Source organism: Stylophora pistillata, chromosome 1 (genome assembly GCF_964205215.1).
Source record: "Stylophora pistillata chromosome 1, jaStyPist1.2, whole genome shotgun sequence".
In the NCBI taxonomy this organism is placed as follows: Eukaryota; Metazoa; Cnidaria; class Anthozoa; order Scleractinia; family Pocilloporidae; genus Stylophora; species Stylophora pistillata.
Genome location: NC_142519.1, coordinates 9,652,176 through 9,669,446, shown reverse-complemented (window position 1 = coordinate 9,669,446; position 17,271 = coordinate 9,652,176). Strand labels below are relative to the sequence as shown.

Here is a 17,271-nt window from a genome sequence, read left to right as displayed (position 1 = left end):
TTTCTTTTCAAACCAAACCATTGCGATGGACGCATGTTATGTTAATAGCTTCTGTACCAAAGTGACAAAATTTGTCGCGCTTTACTCACAAATCGGGACATTTCTACTCCGAAACCCAATTATCCGCATTTTTTTAATAAGCTACAAGATCGTACTTTACTAAGATTAGAAAGCTGAGAAACCCGAAATGAAATTTGAACGGTAATGCAGTTGGATTCAGTTGGATAACTATTGGTTGACTAAAAGCACAGCCTGTTTTCTCGTAATAACACTGACATCAGATCAGTTCGAATAAAAAAGGAATTTCAGAGAATTATACTTTTTTGATAAAGTGTTCTACACCACGGAAATAGGGCCACAAACCTCACGATTCACTGATTATCTACGTCAATGGCATAGCCTAAAGAGCTTTGCGTGCTTTTTGTTGCAAAAAGATAAAGATTCTCTGCAAAATTCTGCACGATAATACGTCCTCGTTTCACCATTCCATAGCTAGTCCTAGTCCACGTACGTTACTCGCAAAGTAACATTACCGTTTATTGCACCATTTTCAATATCATTTTTTACATTAAACAAATCATTTGATGTTCCAACTCGTTATATACTTGAAGAGCTGACTCACGCTCTCCTGAACGGCAAACATTTTCTTTGTGTCACTATTGTCGTTATGGTGGTCTTGTTTATCGCACGACTGAGTCGGAAACGTCATGAAATTTACATCAGTAATAACACTTAAAACACTCATGAATTTCTATTCTTTAGCGTGAACGGAATGGGCGAAGCTCAAAGTTCATTCTAGACCACTTTGATTGTACTTAAAAACAATGACCAGCATTAAAGAAAGATTCGGCCCACGCGAAATTAGAACTGAGTAACCAGTCAGCCAGTATAGGAAAGACAATTCTAAAATCTGATCTTTTACACCTTTACGCACATTTTTAAAAAAATTGATGGTACTTAAAAACAATGACCAGCAGTAAAGAAAGATTCGGCCCACGCGAAATTAGAACTGAGCAACCAGTCAGCCAGTATAGGAAAGACAATTCTAAAAATCTGATCTTTTACACCTTTACGCACATTTTTAAAAAAATTGCCTTTGTACATTACCCTTGAGTGAGATCTACAATCTGTACAGAAGCTCAGAACGCACAAGAGAAGCACCTTATGAAATCATGGTTTCTCAATAACCACAAGCGTCCTTCATCCCCATTTTTTCGCTTTTGTTCCCATTTGATTTCCCCTAACAACTTTGTTGATGTTTGTTCAACCCAGTAAAATATCATTTGGAGCTTTCCTTTCTCATTTTCAACCGGGGAACATCGATTTTCTTATATTTTCATCGACCAAAGAATTAGCTACGAATAAACTTAGCGTGGCTCCAGAAACCTAAAAATAGGACCTTTACACGCAAATGGGATTTTCAAGATTCATTACGCGTGCTGCTGGCACCCCATGAAACTAGAAATTCTAGTCGGATACTGATGTTTGGGCGGGAGTTCTATTTTTCGGATGACGAGCGATGTCCAGCTTTTTCAAGAGTCAATAAATGGAACTGCTGTATCCAAGTTTCTACAATGTCTCTTGCAATGAGTCATCGCCATATATGAACCTTTAATTCGGCAGTGTCATGGATATAAGCAAGATACCGTGCAGGGAATGTGCCTTAAACAGTTTCCTTTTTCTGTTCTTTGGTTAAATAATTAGCATTCACGGCGGCGGCAAAAGAGTTTTGACCACAGAAGTAATGCATTTTATTTACGGCAGGTTCTGTTTAGTTGTCAACTTAGTCCTCCGCCCAAGGTATTTGAGGATAGATGAGTTCCAGGCAGACGAGTACTCTTATTTTCCATAAATAACGCTTGATTGATAATTAAAAAGGAACTCTAAAAATTAGATTTCCTGACCATACTTTTTATAGTCCCACAAATATCTACAACGTATGCTCTACTGATGTTGGGAAGAGCATTCTAGAAAATGCGACACACCTCAATTAAGGGATCGATCTTTTATCTATGTAAACTAATTCAGGTGCATTAGAATCCTTCTGAAATTTGAATAAAACCATTTTATTGAAGATATTTTTAATTATTAAAGAAAACTCAAAAGGTAAATGGAACGAGGGATTCAATTTTACTTTCAAAATGAAGAAGCTACATCTCTGTGCGTGTATTGCGAAAAAGTAAGCCTAAACCTCTTTCAATTTGGGCGTCAATAATCCGATTCAGTCTTTCCCATTTCCTTAAACTGATCTCGCTCCTTTTGAGTTCATCAAGTCCATTTTTTTTTGTGTCTTTCTATATTATCAATCTAATTTTCTGTGGCTTCCCTCAAAGCGTAAAAACAGATATTTGAGTTAAGTTGAGATAGATCGTTTATTCAACTTGGATACCAACCTCTTGGAAAGAAACTCAACCGTAGTCCAAATAGGTGTTTCAAAACATGAAAACAACTTGAAGCTCTCGAACCCTGGATTTGCCCGCAGGAGACTGAAGAGGTTTGTTTTCTTTTTTTTTCCTTCCCTATTTGGCATTGTTCCTTCCCCCATTCCGAACTCAGTCAAAGATGAAGCAGACATTTTGGGTTAGACAGAATGCGAAGAACTCCTGTCTGACCGCCGGCTTAGAAAGCCATGCCACAAATTATGGCTTGTTACATGTTTACAAGCTTCTCACAATCAATGCAATTGTTGACTGACTGACTCAATCAGTTAGTTCCTCTATTTCACATATAGGCCACTTTGAAGGTCGCATTAGCTCGAGCTCATTACTTCAGTAATCATACCAATGCTCGTAAGACAAAAAAACTTTATATACATCAAATTACTAGTTAATTGGTTTTCAATTAAGTAATGTGTTTTAGCTGTGCTATTTCACTGAGGTGATTAGGTTCTTGTCACAAAGATTCGTCGGCGGAGCAATCGAGGCAGTTGAATGCCACCTTCAGACTACTTTGTAATGTATTTCAGTAGTAACAAAACGTTCGTGAGATGACAGGTTTGGGACCCGATACATCACTCCAGAAGCTCCAGTTTAGTGCAGAACTGCACGCTAAAGTGAGGCCGGTTGAACACCATAGCGCTTTTGATAATTTGATTCACTAATTGTAATAATGGATAATTGACTGTTACAGCTAAATTGAAACAATGCTGGGTTCATTCCTAATCTCATTGGATTAGTGCAAATCGGTTTTTCGGAAAAATCAGGGTAGGCATGTGTTTTGCATTGTTGAGGTAAAGAGCTCGCCTTACCTAATCCACAGTTAATCTAACAAGCTACTTGCTGAGATTACCAAGTGATATTAATGATGTAGCCCATAAATAACTTACGTTACTGACAAACAACTCAACAGAGAGTATTTCCAGAACAGAAAACGTTTCTTTGTAAATGGTCTATATATACAAAGACATGGTTGTAGAGGTTATAGGTTACAACGGGCCGGCTGTCCGACCGGACTTTAATGAGAACAAACGCTGACTCAACATGAAGATAAATCGCACAGCTATACAGGTAAAGAGTACATTTTTCGGGCATCAGTTGAAGTAGCTAAGTTCTTCGTGATAGTGTTTTTTCTTTCAAGTGCCTGTCGTTGTTCATCACAGATAAGACGGAAATTTCTTGCCGCAATTGGTAACAGCCTTTACATTTTCCGTTGTTGATCCCTCTTCACTTTGTCACGAAATTGGGGCGGACACGTCAAGGAACGGAGCGGCAGGACAAAAGAGTGCATCTGATCTGCGAGGAAGGCAAATATTGTTAGGTCAAGTGACTTATCAGCTTTTCATCATGAGCCAGGGAGCCCGTGGGGTCGTTAGCTATTAACTGCTGCGCGGCTTCCTAAAAAATAAAACTACACTACAAACACGTCTAAGACCCAACATTGTTTGTTAACCTGCCGCATGATAGACAATGACTAATCTTTTATCATAGTAAGAGAAACATGATGTAAAAGATAAACACATAAACTCATGATACTTTTTTTGTCACCAATGACTTAAGCCTAAAATGATCTTGCAGAGAAACGTGTGAGGCTTCAGCTGATCAGTGATTCAAAGGCTCTGAAAACGTTACTTAAACTGTTGAACGAGCCATTTGGAAGTCCAGGCCCGACAAGTTAGTTTTTTTTCCTCTGGAGTATTGAGCAAAATAGTAGACGCCCTTACAGGCTGATTACTATATTCTTCTGAAGATTGGGAAATTGAATGAGTTATATAGTACATATACGTTACATCTTTCTTAGTGCCTTCTTCGAACTTAATCGCGCGAAGTTTGTAATGAATGCTAACATGAACCCAGAAGCTAATTATTTTAAAATCCGATCAGTTTGAGTCATTTAGTTGTCCAGTAATCTCTAAATGTAAAGTGAAATCACGGGCGGGGTAGGCAATTAATCCATGCAGTTAATATTCTTTGAAGGAATTTTAGGCACTCTAACCTTTCAACTCATTTTCTAAGAAGCAATTTGCGTCAGAATAAAAACAACGCCCACATTCACGTTTACAAAACTCATGCACTAAACAAGCCTACTCATAACGATGGGATCTAAGTTTTTTTGCGGTTAAAAAATGTCTCCCAATTTTGGAAGCTTTTCACACCAGAAAAACCTTTTCTTTTACCACTTACTACAAAATCAGTTAAGTCATTTCCTGTGCTAATTAGCGCAACGTTTAATTAAGCCAAGACGTAAATGGACCCCCAGAGGATAATTTATACCCCATCCTATTTCCGGATTTCTTGTAATCTTGTACTGGCCAGCGATTGCAAATGTACGCCCGTTTGTGTTTTCTCAACCGGGACATCAGTTACACAAATCTGCCACATAAGAAGGAAATAAAATGTAAAGTATGCCACGGTGTTCATGTTGAACATGAATGAAAGATGTTTTACAATTCTTAGACTACACACCTTATCCGAAGTTTTGTACGCGACTTGTTAATTAAATTGGTTATTATTCCTTCGAGAATACATTCACTATTCATGCTTGCATAGATTTGGCCTGATTTAAAACAATGGAGATTAAAAAAAAGTTTTGAGCACTTAATGTGACGTTATACCAAACTTGCAGAAAAACCACACTTCAAAACGTAATTTGATAACTGACCGCAAGACAAAGTTTTATTTCCCAGACAGTTCTCCGTGATGCTTCATCCTCCCTTGTACATAAAACATATTTTGCTTTGCAAGAAATGCTTTGCACATATTTTTTTGTCAAGAATGTTCTGAGCGGCACTTCACACCAGATAAATTGTCAGTCAAATGACTCCTTAGAAGCGTATGTCTCCCGATTAGCTGAAATTATTGTAGCATCTTTCATCAGATCTTTAGCGAGGTTTTAAAAGCTTGGTTATCTATCGAAAAAAAGGGTTTTTATTTTAGCGTAGGTAATAAAGGGTAAATATTCGCATTTCTTACCTTTCCATTGCGCCTAGCCGAGATCACATTTATAAAGAATTTTTGGCTGGGATAGCTTAAATACCATCGATTTTACCTCCCGACTCGAGGAAATTTTACAGATCCAAAAATTCGAGTTATTTTTACCCTTGCTATTTTTTATGATCACCCCACTCATAGACATAAATACACTGAGATATACGTGCGCTCAATGCACATTCTACCGCTAGTAAAAATATTTACGCAGAGAAACTGTTATTGCTTGAAATTTACAAAAGATTCGCTCCCCACTGTTAATCAGAAGAGCGTAACTTCACTTCCGGTGAGCTGTTTCATGTGTTGAAATTACATTAGTAGCCTTTTGGTAATTTATTGCTTGGTGATGTTATTCTTTTTCAAGTTTACCGGTCTTTCAATACTGGCTCACAAATTGACGCCGCGCTCAACAAAGTGGAATGCTGAAGCCAAAGTGTGTATTGGGTATAAATAGCGTCTTCCGGTATGTACGTACCCAAGCAATTACTCAAATTTCCGTCAATGCCTTATAAAAACAGTTACGCTTGGTCAATAAGTAGGTCATATCTGTATGCAGATAACTTAAGGGCAACACTAAACCTCGCAACGGCTCAAGTACAGTGTAAATCATCAACAGCATCGAACAGTTCAAAATCAATACCACTGTGTCACTTCCCCTGGGACTTGCTCGTCTTCTGCAGCGATGAGACTGTGCGCGATTGTTGTTCTGTGCATTGAAGTCTTCGCGGGTCTTCGCGTCACAGGGAATATATGTAACGATAAAAAGTGTTCTTCCATTTCTCAGAACGGTTCTGGTAAGTTGCGTGGCGTTTTTAAATCTCTGGTTGTTATCATCAGCTGCACTTTTGCATCGCAACAAACCACTGTTGATTTTATGTAACTATAAAACGGATTTTGAGGTGCGCGCTCTTAGCTCTCATCCCGAAACTACGAAAAATTTCTTCGCGAATTTTCACCGAGGAAATCACTCAAAAATAGTTATTTACTCAGTCCTGTTTGATTCAGCGAGTCTATTTAAAGTGCGCAAAGATTACAGTGCATCCGAAGTCATACAGGATAAATATCGTGTGAATACTGACCCTTCTCCGGGCCGTTTGGGATCTCCATTCTTCATAGTCTGCTAAAGCTGAATTTCGAAACACCAAAGTATCATCGGGCAAGAACGTTTTTGATTATTGCTTTCCAGCCATAATTAAAACATCGTTGAAAATATGAATAATACGCAGATGCTATGCCTGTAAATTGGTTTCTGTATTGCTTTAGAAGCATAAAATAGTTATAAAATGGCTCACGTCTCGTATCCATTCCATGGCTTCCATGGTGAGAGGATCATTTAAAAACAGAATATCGTAGACGTCTGAAATTCATTTACCCCGGCACTGGAAGAAGCCTAGAAGTTGAAAAGACTCCAAAATAAAAATCACTTTCACGGGGAATTTCGACGTGAGTGGGAAAAAACCATACACCATGCTGTTATCTGTCATCGGCTGTTGTTTTTGCTCTGATATATTAAGCTCCATCGATGCTTCTTCCTTCCATAAGCAAGCGTGTGGTTAGAGGTGGTTAGCCGTGATGAGCTTTAAATGATCGCTCGTTTGCAAAGTCTTTGAAAAGTGCTTTAAAGAAATCTTTTCTCTATTGAGCGCGAAAAGAGTGTGCTCTCTGCAAGTCGTGCGCGAACGAAACTCGCTATCGTTGCAATGCGCGCATTTTTAACTCAGCGTAGACACCATATCCACGTCCATCAATCAGTACAACATCTTCTGCAACCAGGCAATTTTCAAGACAGATCCCACGCAGAAAAAATGACATCGCTTTACCTTTGCTTTAGGTAAATCAAAGCAATAACACGGCACTCAACATACACACACGTTTATTTTTTCATTTTATTAAACATGCTCGAAGATGCATCTATGGCAGTTTCACCATAACCATCTGGTTTCGGTGGGGTAATTCGCCCTCAGGCAAATTTCGGCACAAAACAATCACAACAATTTTTTACAACGCGATCGAGAAGATGTTCGCGTGCAGAGTTACCCACAACTTTTTTTTTATAAACTAAATGCCGTGACCTTACAAAAGCCAAACTATTTTGAACCCAACCTCGTGTTTATTGCGCCCCTTTGGGTGTTTCTCAGCCATTAAAGTTTACAAAAGAATGAGGGCATGGCATTTTTACAAAGGGTTGCTAATTTTCTGAAAAAATATATCCTTTGAATTGATTTTTAAGTCCCAACATTTAGCACTTGAATACCACCCCGATTATCCCAGATTAGAAGGCGTATAGTTTACGAGGCATGCAACAAAGTTACTGCTTCCGTCGTTCTCTGCTCGGAGCCAAATCAGCCACCAGACATATAGTTTAGCCGGACGTTATGAAAGAAAAATCATCGCTTTCCGGAGAACTCTCCCGTCACGTCAGGAGAAAAAAGCTTACGCCAACAGCCGCACGTGTGCCCGCCGCATCTCACCTCTATAACTAAGCAAAAACGCAATACGATACAAGTCGGCATTTTAACATCGGCGGGCTAGCTTTGAAACGGTGTAAGATTTCTTTCGTCCAATTTTCCGACTTGCGGATCTCTTTGACTATCAACTCCACCTACCGCAGCCAGAATCTACTGACAATTTTGGAACAGTACACTAACTTTTTATCTCTTATTGCAAGCATTGTTTTTCATCGTAAAGAAGTGAAAAATGGAAAATTACTTTCTAGGCGCGGTGCGGCGAAACAATGGTTGCATAGGGTGTCTGGAGGTTGTTCTTGTTTTCCTTTAGAAATAGCTTTGTTTGTTTCTTTTGCGGGGGTCTTTTGCGCCAGCTGTAGTTTTATCAATTGTTTGGTCTTTGTCTCTTGCAAGAAACTCAGTGCAAATGGTTTTTGTAGGTCATCTCTTTAAAGAAACATAAACAGATTAACACATTTTTCGGTCACACTTTGACTGGCAGCGTCATAAAAACGTGAATTAAGTTTGCATCGAAAATAAGTTTGTCAATAATTGCTTTCAAGTAATCAGCTGGACACAGGATACGCACAGTTTTGTTTTCCACACTTTTAGGAAATAATCAGACGTACACAATTTCCTTGTTGTTGCAGTTTGCTTTTCTTAATGGGGCATTTCTGGTTTAGTGTGATTGTAACGGTCCCTGTGTCAAGCTGCTCGTTACTGTAGATTGGAATCAAACGAAGTTGGCAATATGGACAAAATTCTAGGATAATTACCGTCGGTTTTCCTTTTACATACGCTTATCATTTACAAAAAAAAAATTTCCCGTTAGGTAATCGTGTCAAGCTGCACGGAACTTTGTTGGGTTCAAGTGAAACCAAGCGAAAAGAGCAAACATTTTCCAATTACCTACGCATATCGTTCACAAAAAAGTTTCACCGTGAAAGAGGATAAATTTACATTCCTAAGATTTAACTTCGAATTAAAGGAATTAGTTCCTCGTTTTATCACGGCTGTCATTTTTTGTTTTCGAGAAACTTTATTATTTTTACTGCCTTATGAAATTTCTAAACCATTATCACTGCGTGGCTTCACGAGCCAGAATTTCACAGATCAGCAAATAAATGTTGTAAACTATGGTCACTGCCAATATCTCAAGATGATTAAACACACTTCAAAATTATTTGAATTCACTTTTTTTGCGGAAACTGTTTTATTTTTACTTCACGTGCGTTCTCAAGATTATCCAATGTGAGATCACCTTATGGACGCGACTGTCGAACCTGGGTTATGTAAACTGAAACCAAACATGTTAGTTGCTAATCTTCGTTTCATAGCGCGGCGGGTTATTTTGGAACGTTTTAGTTAATATATATTGACAGTCATAAAGTGACGAAGGGTAAGTAACCTTGACTTTGTAAGAGCATGATTCATATCTCAGAATAGTTGCACCTAATAGAAGGGTTTTCAGTATTAATCGAATGAGCGAGCCCGTCGAGGAATTTACGATATATTTGTGGTCGTCGATTAAGTGTTCGAACGAATTGTAAACTATTTTAAATGATTGAATTGCGGTGAAGCAGAAATTCCAAACCGAAGGATTAACCGTTCGAAAAACATCATTAAATAACTTCGATCAAAGATATCTCTCTTTGTTGTTATACTGTTTTAGAAAAAGCCGGAGGCGCAGAAATTTTATGCAGCAAGTTACAAGAGCCTAAAATAGGACTACCTTGTAGTCTTGTCAAGAATTCTTGAGTTCTGCGTTCCGTTCTTGGACCGGAAATCTGGCCGACGAATGTCACTCAATTTTAAGATACTAAAAAGATAATTTTTTGGACTCTACTTGTTCAAAAAGTGCTATGTAATGACATATTTTAAGAAATTCTATTGTTATCGCGATTACAAGTCATGCACTTGAAACCGGAATAAGTCATGACCTTCTATATTCGATCAAACGCGTTACGTCATAACAACAACCCCGGCCAGATATTGCTGACTCTACGAAACAATCCTTGCATATTTTTGACATTGGAAGCAATATTTGTGCAAATGACGAAGCATGATCTGAACAACTAAGGCAAAAATACTAATTAAGAGTTTCAGGATCTTATCAGGATTTTGTTGGTCATCATCTGATAAGGCATAGAAACTCCACTTATGATTTTGGCTGGAACAAGTTTCTCGTCCTGTCTGTAGAGATATATTCTTGATACACACAAGTAAACAGAGACTAGATTATGGTGTAGAGAGCGCTGTAATTTCTAAAACACTCCACATCGTCAAGTCAAGCTTTTTGACTAATCCTTTAAATTGTGTCTTAAGACCTTCAATGGCTGCGTGCGTGTAAAAGCCAAAGAACTTGTCCCGTTTATGTATAGCTCTTGTTTATCTCGTCGGCTAAATTACACCATTATCTCTCTTTCAATATTTCTCCAGTAGTTAAGTGGTTATGTCGCGATATATTGAGACATTTTTCAGTGCTGTCGGGCTTTCAGAGGTATTAGGATTCCTACAGACTGCCAATTTTAGTGAAGATAGAAAGCTTTTCCATTGAGTGTGCAAAACCAAAAACAAAGTGATCAAAGCGGTCAATCACAAGAAAGGAATTATTCGCTTTGGAATAACTGGGAAAGCCTTAGATTGGATACAGTCTTATCTATTTGGCAGGACCCAGTTCGTAAAGATCGGGACGGAACGCTCATCAAGCCGGCATCTCTCTTGTGGTGTTCCCCAGGGCTCAGTGCTGGGTCCCATCCTATATTCCATGTACACCTCACCTCATCAGTAAACACAACATGAAACATCATTTTTATACTGATGATAGCCAAATTTATTTGTGTTTTAAGCCAAGTGAGCCTGGCGAACTGAACCAACTACATCCAAACTGCGCACTGAGTCATGCATTCACTTATTGGCTGACATCCAATTGTTAAAACAATTGGATGTCAGCCAATAAGTTGATATTCAACCATGACAAACCTGAGCTCCTTGTTTTGTAAGCCCGTCATCGACCACAAGCCCCGCTAGAATCTACTCTTGTTTACTCAGATGTAATCTAGTTATCGAACTCAGCGAAGAACACATCGGTGTGTGGCTCGACACTTTCATGTTCATGTACAAACAAATAAACAGTATATGTCAGTCTGCTTTTTACCACCTGTGCAACATTGCTCAAATCAGTAAACATATCTCTTTCCGTCACCGTGAAACTTCGGTCCACATATACGTAATATCCAAGATTGACCACTATAATATACTACTCCCAGGTCTTAGGCAGGATCAAGTCCGAAAACTCCAGTATGTCCAAAATTCAGCAGCCCGAGCTCTAACAGGCTCACATAGACACGAGCACATTGCACCTGTTCTAGGAGATATGCATTGGTTACCCGTTCATGAACGTATTCGTTTTAAAATTTTACCAATGACTTTTAGATGTCTTAATCATCTAGCGCCATCCTATCTTAGTGACCTCTTAATTCACTATAGACTATCAAAGACATTACATTCGTCTGATAAAGAACCACTGGTACAACCCCGCTGCCAACTCAAAACATAAAGGGAGCGAGCTTTTTCCCCCATTGCCCCAAAACTGTGGAATACCCTCCCATTAAGTTTAAAACGTTGCAAGTCAACAGAATCTTTTTAAATCTACTCTTAACATGTATCTTTTTAGAAATTATTTTAAAATGTAAGAATCATTAACTGTTTTTCAGGTTTTTTTCTTAATGCTACATCATTCACTGTTGTAAAGTGCTGTTGGTTCAGTAGAGAAACAGCGCTATATAAGAAGATCATTATTATTATTATTACTATTATTATTATTGTTAAAGGAGAATAGCTTCAAGAACCAATGAGAACTCAAAGTGAAACCGACCACACCGCTTAAAGAGCGGGAAATTGCGAGCGACCGAGTATAAAGTGATTGGTCTCACTTTGCATCTGATTGGTTGAAAGGACGGCTCGAGTTTTCTGGACCAATCACAGAGCAAAGAAATGCAAAAGTAAAGCAATCCCGGATTGCTTTCGACACTCGATTGAAAATTGCCCGAACCATACAGAAAGGTTAGGAAAAAGGAAGATTTTTATGGACTTGAAAAATATCAGCTAACTCTTTCAAGATGCTCAAATCGAAGACGATTTTTAAAATTATTTTCTGCGTAGAATGCAAAAAACCTGCACCTTTTTTATTTGCTTATGGCTTTTATTCGTTGGGTCGTTGGAGTAAGGGCTAATCTATCGATGATGTAGAACATACCAGTCAAAACTCTTTGCATGAACGAGAGTTGTAAAGGATAAGTGACGTGGAAATTGACCATAACTGATTCCCTCGCTCATAGCCGACATTTGATCACGAGGATGTGCGCGCGGCCGTGGCAAGGTATGGGCCACCGAGTTTGGGGCACCAAACATAATTCTGAACCCACCCACGTGCCGTCAATCTTGTGACAATGTCTCTCAAATGTTATAAACAGCTAAACTTTATAAATAGGGTCTGTCAAGAATTTACTAAATTTGATGAACGCTTCAACTTGAGGAAAGGCCTTTCTACGAGTTTACGGGCTCTCAAACAACACATTAGTAAACCTTCCAGAATGAGCGATTTTATTTTGTTTTTTTCAATAGTTTGACTTTTCTACTTAGCTCAGACTCTCACCCAACCTTGCAATGACCGACAGAAAGACTTAAAATAAACCTTTTGTCCAGCTTCAAAAATATACGGCATTATGTTTACAGAGAAAGACGGAAAGGGCAGCGACGACAAATTTACCTGCTGTGCCTGTGGAGGAGCAACCTACGACATCACATTTACTGGTAACGTTATGATATGTTTCGGATTAATGCCAGCATTTTAGAAACTGCATACCCACCCCTCCCCTAAACCAAAAACAGTCAACTGATAACAAGCTAGGGTTAATTTTGGGTCACTGAGGGGAGCGGTAGTTGCGCAGTCGCTCAGATACTAACATTGATCCAATATTTTTCAATGCTTGTGCTTGCGAAGCATCTTTGGTTTGTTGCTCTTGGATGTGGTTCTGTATTAAGCCTGCTTTTAGGCAGTAGTTTGTGTCTTCAAGTGCGAGATTCAGCGCGGTCGCCATATTGGACGGGTGGAAAATCTGGGACGAGTGATAAAGCGAGGGGGATACATACATACATACAGACAGACAGACAGACAGACAGACAGACAGACATACATACATACATACATACATACATACATACTTTATTGACTTTCCCCAAAGGAGGCTTTTCAAACACAATATACAAGAGTTACTAATCACAAATAAGAATAACAATGACTAAAATACGATGGGGAAGAGGAGTGAAATTAGAAATACCGGTTTTTCACCACCTCGCTTTGTTACTCGTCCCAAATAGTGGTTAATTAACTATAACCATTGGTAAAGATGCATACCTTGTTAAGTCGTTTTGTCATTAGCTCAACCGGTCTATAAACACACTGGAGAAGATGTGGTCACATCGAAATATCTGTTGCAACGTAAAATCATCAGCATGTGTTGCTTTGTCGACTATTTTATAGAGACGTGACAAACATATTGAATGCTTATTTTCTATGTTTGTTTAATTCAGTCTTACGTATAGACTGGAACGCATACATAAAGATAGCCAATACCTTACAGATTATTTTCCTCTAAGGTAAATGGACAAAATCTACATATCCTCGGCATTTTCCTGGGCGAATGGCGCGCTGGTCACCTTTAATTGGTTCCTCACACAGTAAGGACTACATCGTATGGCAATACGGGGGGATGGCATCCCCCGGGGTTACAAGGGTTAGTGAATGGGGAGCCGTCGAGAAGCTAAAAAAGGAGATGGAAAATCAAGGAGACAAAGTGCTCAGGTAAGCTTTAACAGGTGAAGTTTTGCGGAAAATGTCATCGTATAGCAGTAAATATTCTGCTTCCTCTACTTTATTTATTCTCGCCTTTAGTCTCAACTGTTAAAAGTAGCCAATATCATCAATTTTCAAGGAGACAAAGTGCACAGGTAAGCCTTAACAGGTGAAGTTTGCGCAAAATGTCATCGTACAGTAGTAGATAAAATAAATTTAAATAAATTTAAAATAGATAGTTTATCAAAAACTGCATCGCAGCCAAAGGCTGAATTACGCAATTATTTACAAAAACTTAACAATACTTGAAAATTACAAATGAATCCTAGATAATAAATCGAAAACTGAAAAACTGCTTCCTCTACTTTACTAATTCTCGCCTTCAGTTTCAACTGTTTAGAGTAGCCAATATCATAGAATAAACGTATATAAGAACGATCCTTCGCAGTAAAGCACTATTTGAGCAATAGTGGAAATCAGTTCCACTATTGCTCAAATAGTGCTTTACTGCGAAGGATCGTTCTTATATACGTCTCATAACCGCAGTTCACTCATATGTTTCATATGTTTGTTGTTGTTCGATTTATCATCTACGGGTTTATATCGAATTAATTTGATGGCCTGCTCCCAGTTGGCTTGTTAGCTCAATTGGTAGAGCGCTGCACTAGTATCGCAGAGGTCAGTGGTTCGAATCCCGTACAGGCCTGAAATTTTTTTCAGGTCTGATTTCCACTATTGCTCAAATAGTGCTTTACTGCGAAGGATCGTTCTTATATACGTCTCATAACCGCAGTTCACTCATATGTTTCATATGTTTGTTGTTGTTCGATCATAGAATAAGTTTCTCTGAGCCAATAAAGAACCATGATTGCTTTAGACAATGTGTTTAGACTCCTCTTCTCGAAATGTTTCTGTTTTCTTTAATTTTCTGATGCATGTAGATTCCCAAACCATCGGATTTCGATTCGTTTAAGACCTCCTCTTCTGTAACTATTTCAAAATGTTGTGAAAGTTTCTAACGATTTCATTTTTCTCCTCAGCATTCCCTTTGTCACTTCGCTTTCCTTTTAGTTTTCATTTGATTGTGGCGCGCACATCTCTCTCTCATTATCCTTGTCCTACTCCAAAATAAAGCCAAGCGAAAATGAATAGCCTTTGTTCTCAACGGCTAGAATGGCACTTGCATTATGCTTCTAAGTAAATTTTCACGTAATTTTTAAATTGAAGATTTTTTATCTGATGAAGCCAGTTTCATCTCTTTAAATGAGCTAGAACTTTTGAGAAATGAAATAACAGAGAAGAAAAGCATGGAATGGAATCCTGTGAAACATTTTTCAAGAATCGCCTTTTTGTGTAACTTATTTGTCTGAACATGTAATTTTTGTCTGAATTCTCAGCATAATCAAGACGTCCATGTTATATAGAGGTGTCGGCAAGGTTTCAACCACATTTAAAGCGGACAACAGACGTAACCTGGTCTCAGCTCTGGCAAAGATGTTTCCAAGTCCTGATTGGAACGTTGGCGTTGACCGAATAAACCTGTGTGATGGGAATTGTACGTGGAAAAAAACTATTATCAGGAAACTTTATCCGTGGGATGCTGGTAAGTGAGAAAGAACATCCATTCAAAGATTTCCAAAAGAAGGAAAAAGGTGTACTCAAATTTTTTATTCGTAGTGTCGATGCAGACGTTCGCCTGCGATGCACAGACTCGCACTTAGGAGAAACACTTGTCAGTTGTATATAAATTATCGTTCGGATCACTGCAGTTGGCAGTCTGAAGCTATAGGTGCACGAAACTACTTCTCAGAGGCTTCCGTTGGAGTAGTAGCCTTCGTAATAGCCATAATAATAATAATAATAATAGTAATATGATGATATATGATGATGATGACGATAATAACGATAATCTATTGACTTTCATTGCACTATTATCGATGAAAAATGTCAATTGCGAATAATTGCGTCAGATACGGGGCAACTTTCTATCTTCGTTATCCACGCTAGCAAGGATGAGTCAAGCACCAGGGGCAAGACACGTGCGAGGAGTGAAGGTAGTTCTCCCCCGCGCTTGTCTTGTGTTTCCATCCGCTCGCCTAAAAAAGGCAAAAAGGAGAAACCAAACACAACTGAAGTTGAAGCCCCGCCTGCATGATATAAATCGCTAACGTACATTAGGGCTCCTGTTTCATTGGCTTTGATGAAGGCCCGAAAATGTCCTTAAGAACGTGTCCACGAGAGCACCAGGCAGTCGTGATACATGCCATCTCACCGATTACAATGAAACTTTTCCAGTTCAAAGGATCTACCCCAAAACGCGTATGCCTCCCGATTAGCTCAATTAGTTAGAGCGCCCGATTTTGTTGTGCGGGAGGTCGAGGGTTCGAGCCCCGGCCGGACCAATACTCATGGTCTTAAAATAAGTGAGGAGAATTTGCTAACTTTCTATAATCAAGAAATGGATAGATATTCTAGTCTTCTCGGATAAGGACGAATAAACCGTAATCCCCGTCTCCTGTAGGGTTAGGGGTAGGAGACGTTAATTTCCAACGCACGAGATTGCTGTGTAGTGGATGTCCTCCCCTGGGTGGGAGGGGTGGGTATTGGCCCTGAAAAGCCTCTATGGGGAGTGGTCAATTAACCTATACATGTATTTATGTGTGTATGTAACTCAAAATTACAAACTGGTTTCTGCTTTGGTTATTTCCGGGGGGAGATAGACCACCCCCCGGTTTTTTTAGGTTTTCACTAAAAAATGGCTTCAAAATAGGCAAAATGTAAGAAGCTCTTACTGTAGCTGTATTTAACAAATTACTGTGACGGTTAGCATACATATTGGTACATCCTTTATGAACGTATGATGGTCGACCATGATAACGTTTCAATCGATTTGATTGACGGCTTGTCAATCAACAGAGGTGAATTAATGAGTGTGTTTTTACACTTTTCGATTCACTCAAATATTTGGTAACTTTGAGATCAAATATCTCCCCTTGCCAGAAAGCTACAACACTGATTTGAACGCCCCATTCTAGTCCATTAGTTAATCTCTGAAAATCATTAAAAAAATCTTTGGGCACTGCCATATTTTTGTCTGGAATGCCTTCTGAAACCTGCAACTTTGAAAGCTTCTCTCAACTACACCTGTCACGCAATTCTAGCTGTAGACAGTTATTTAGGCAAGTATACCATCATTTTATAGCTCGTTAAACAAGATAATTAATCAAGGAAGCTAAGAAATGTAAGCAACTTTCCAGATTCTCGGTAGAAATTGGAAATATCACCTTTAAAGAAAGGCATGTAGGCGAAATATTGCTGGGAGTATCGTACCGTTTCTCCCTTCTGTCGTTTATTTAGGAGATTTGCTAAAAATAGGCAAATATGGCTTTCTTACGGCAAAAAACATTTATTAGTCTTTGATTTGATTGTTTATCGTCACAGTTTTCAATGAAGAGATTGTAACAGGAGAGGAGATTTTAAAGTCACATGCCGCGTGCTTGTTGACATACAAGTTCCCGAGTACAACAACTTCGGCTTTTCCATA

General features: G+C 38.8%; 1 protein-coding gene across 3 annotated transcripts in view; it reads left to right on the top strand.

Annotated features, from left to right (window-relative positions):
- The first annotated feature begins 5,593 nt into the window (after positions 1-5,593).
- LOC111340102 (spondin-2-like) overlaps positions 5,594-17,271 on the top strand; it is a 23,024-nt gene continuing 11,346 nt past the window's right edge. Inside the window, exons 1-4 of one of the 3 annotated variants that reach the window (XM_022946887.2) lie at positions 5,594-6,217; positions 12,608-12,685; positions 13,532-13,736; positions 15,125-15,330. In XM_022946887.2, coding sequence (XP_022802622.2) covers positions 6,106-6,217; positions 12,608-12,685; positions 13,532-13,736; positions 15,125-15,330 — 601 coding nt within the window. In that variant the 5' untranslated portion in view covers positions 5,594-6,105. Of the gene's footprint in view, positions 6,218-9,131; positions 9,270-12,607; positions 12,686-13,531; positions 13,737-13,826; positions 13,883-15,124; positions 15,331-17,271 lie in introns of those variants that run through there. The other 2 variants (XM_088735206.1, XM_088735209.1) reach the window with 2 other exon arrangements.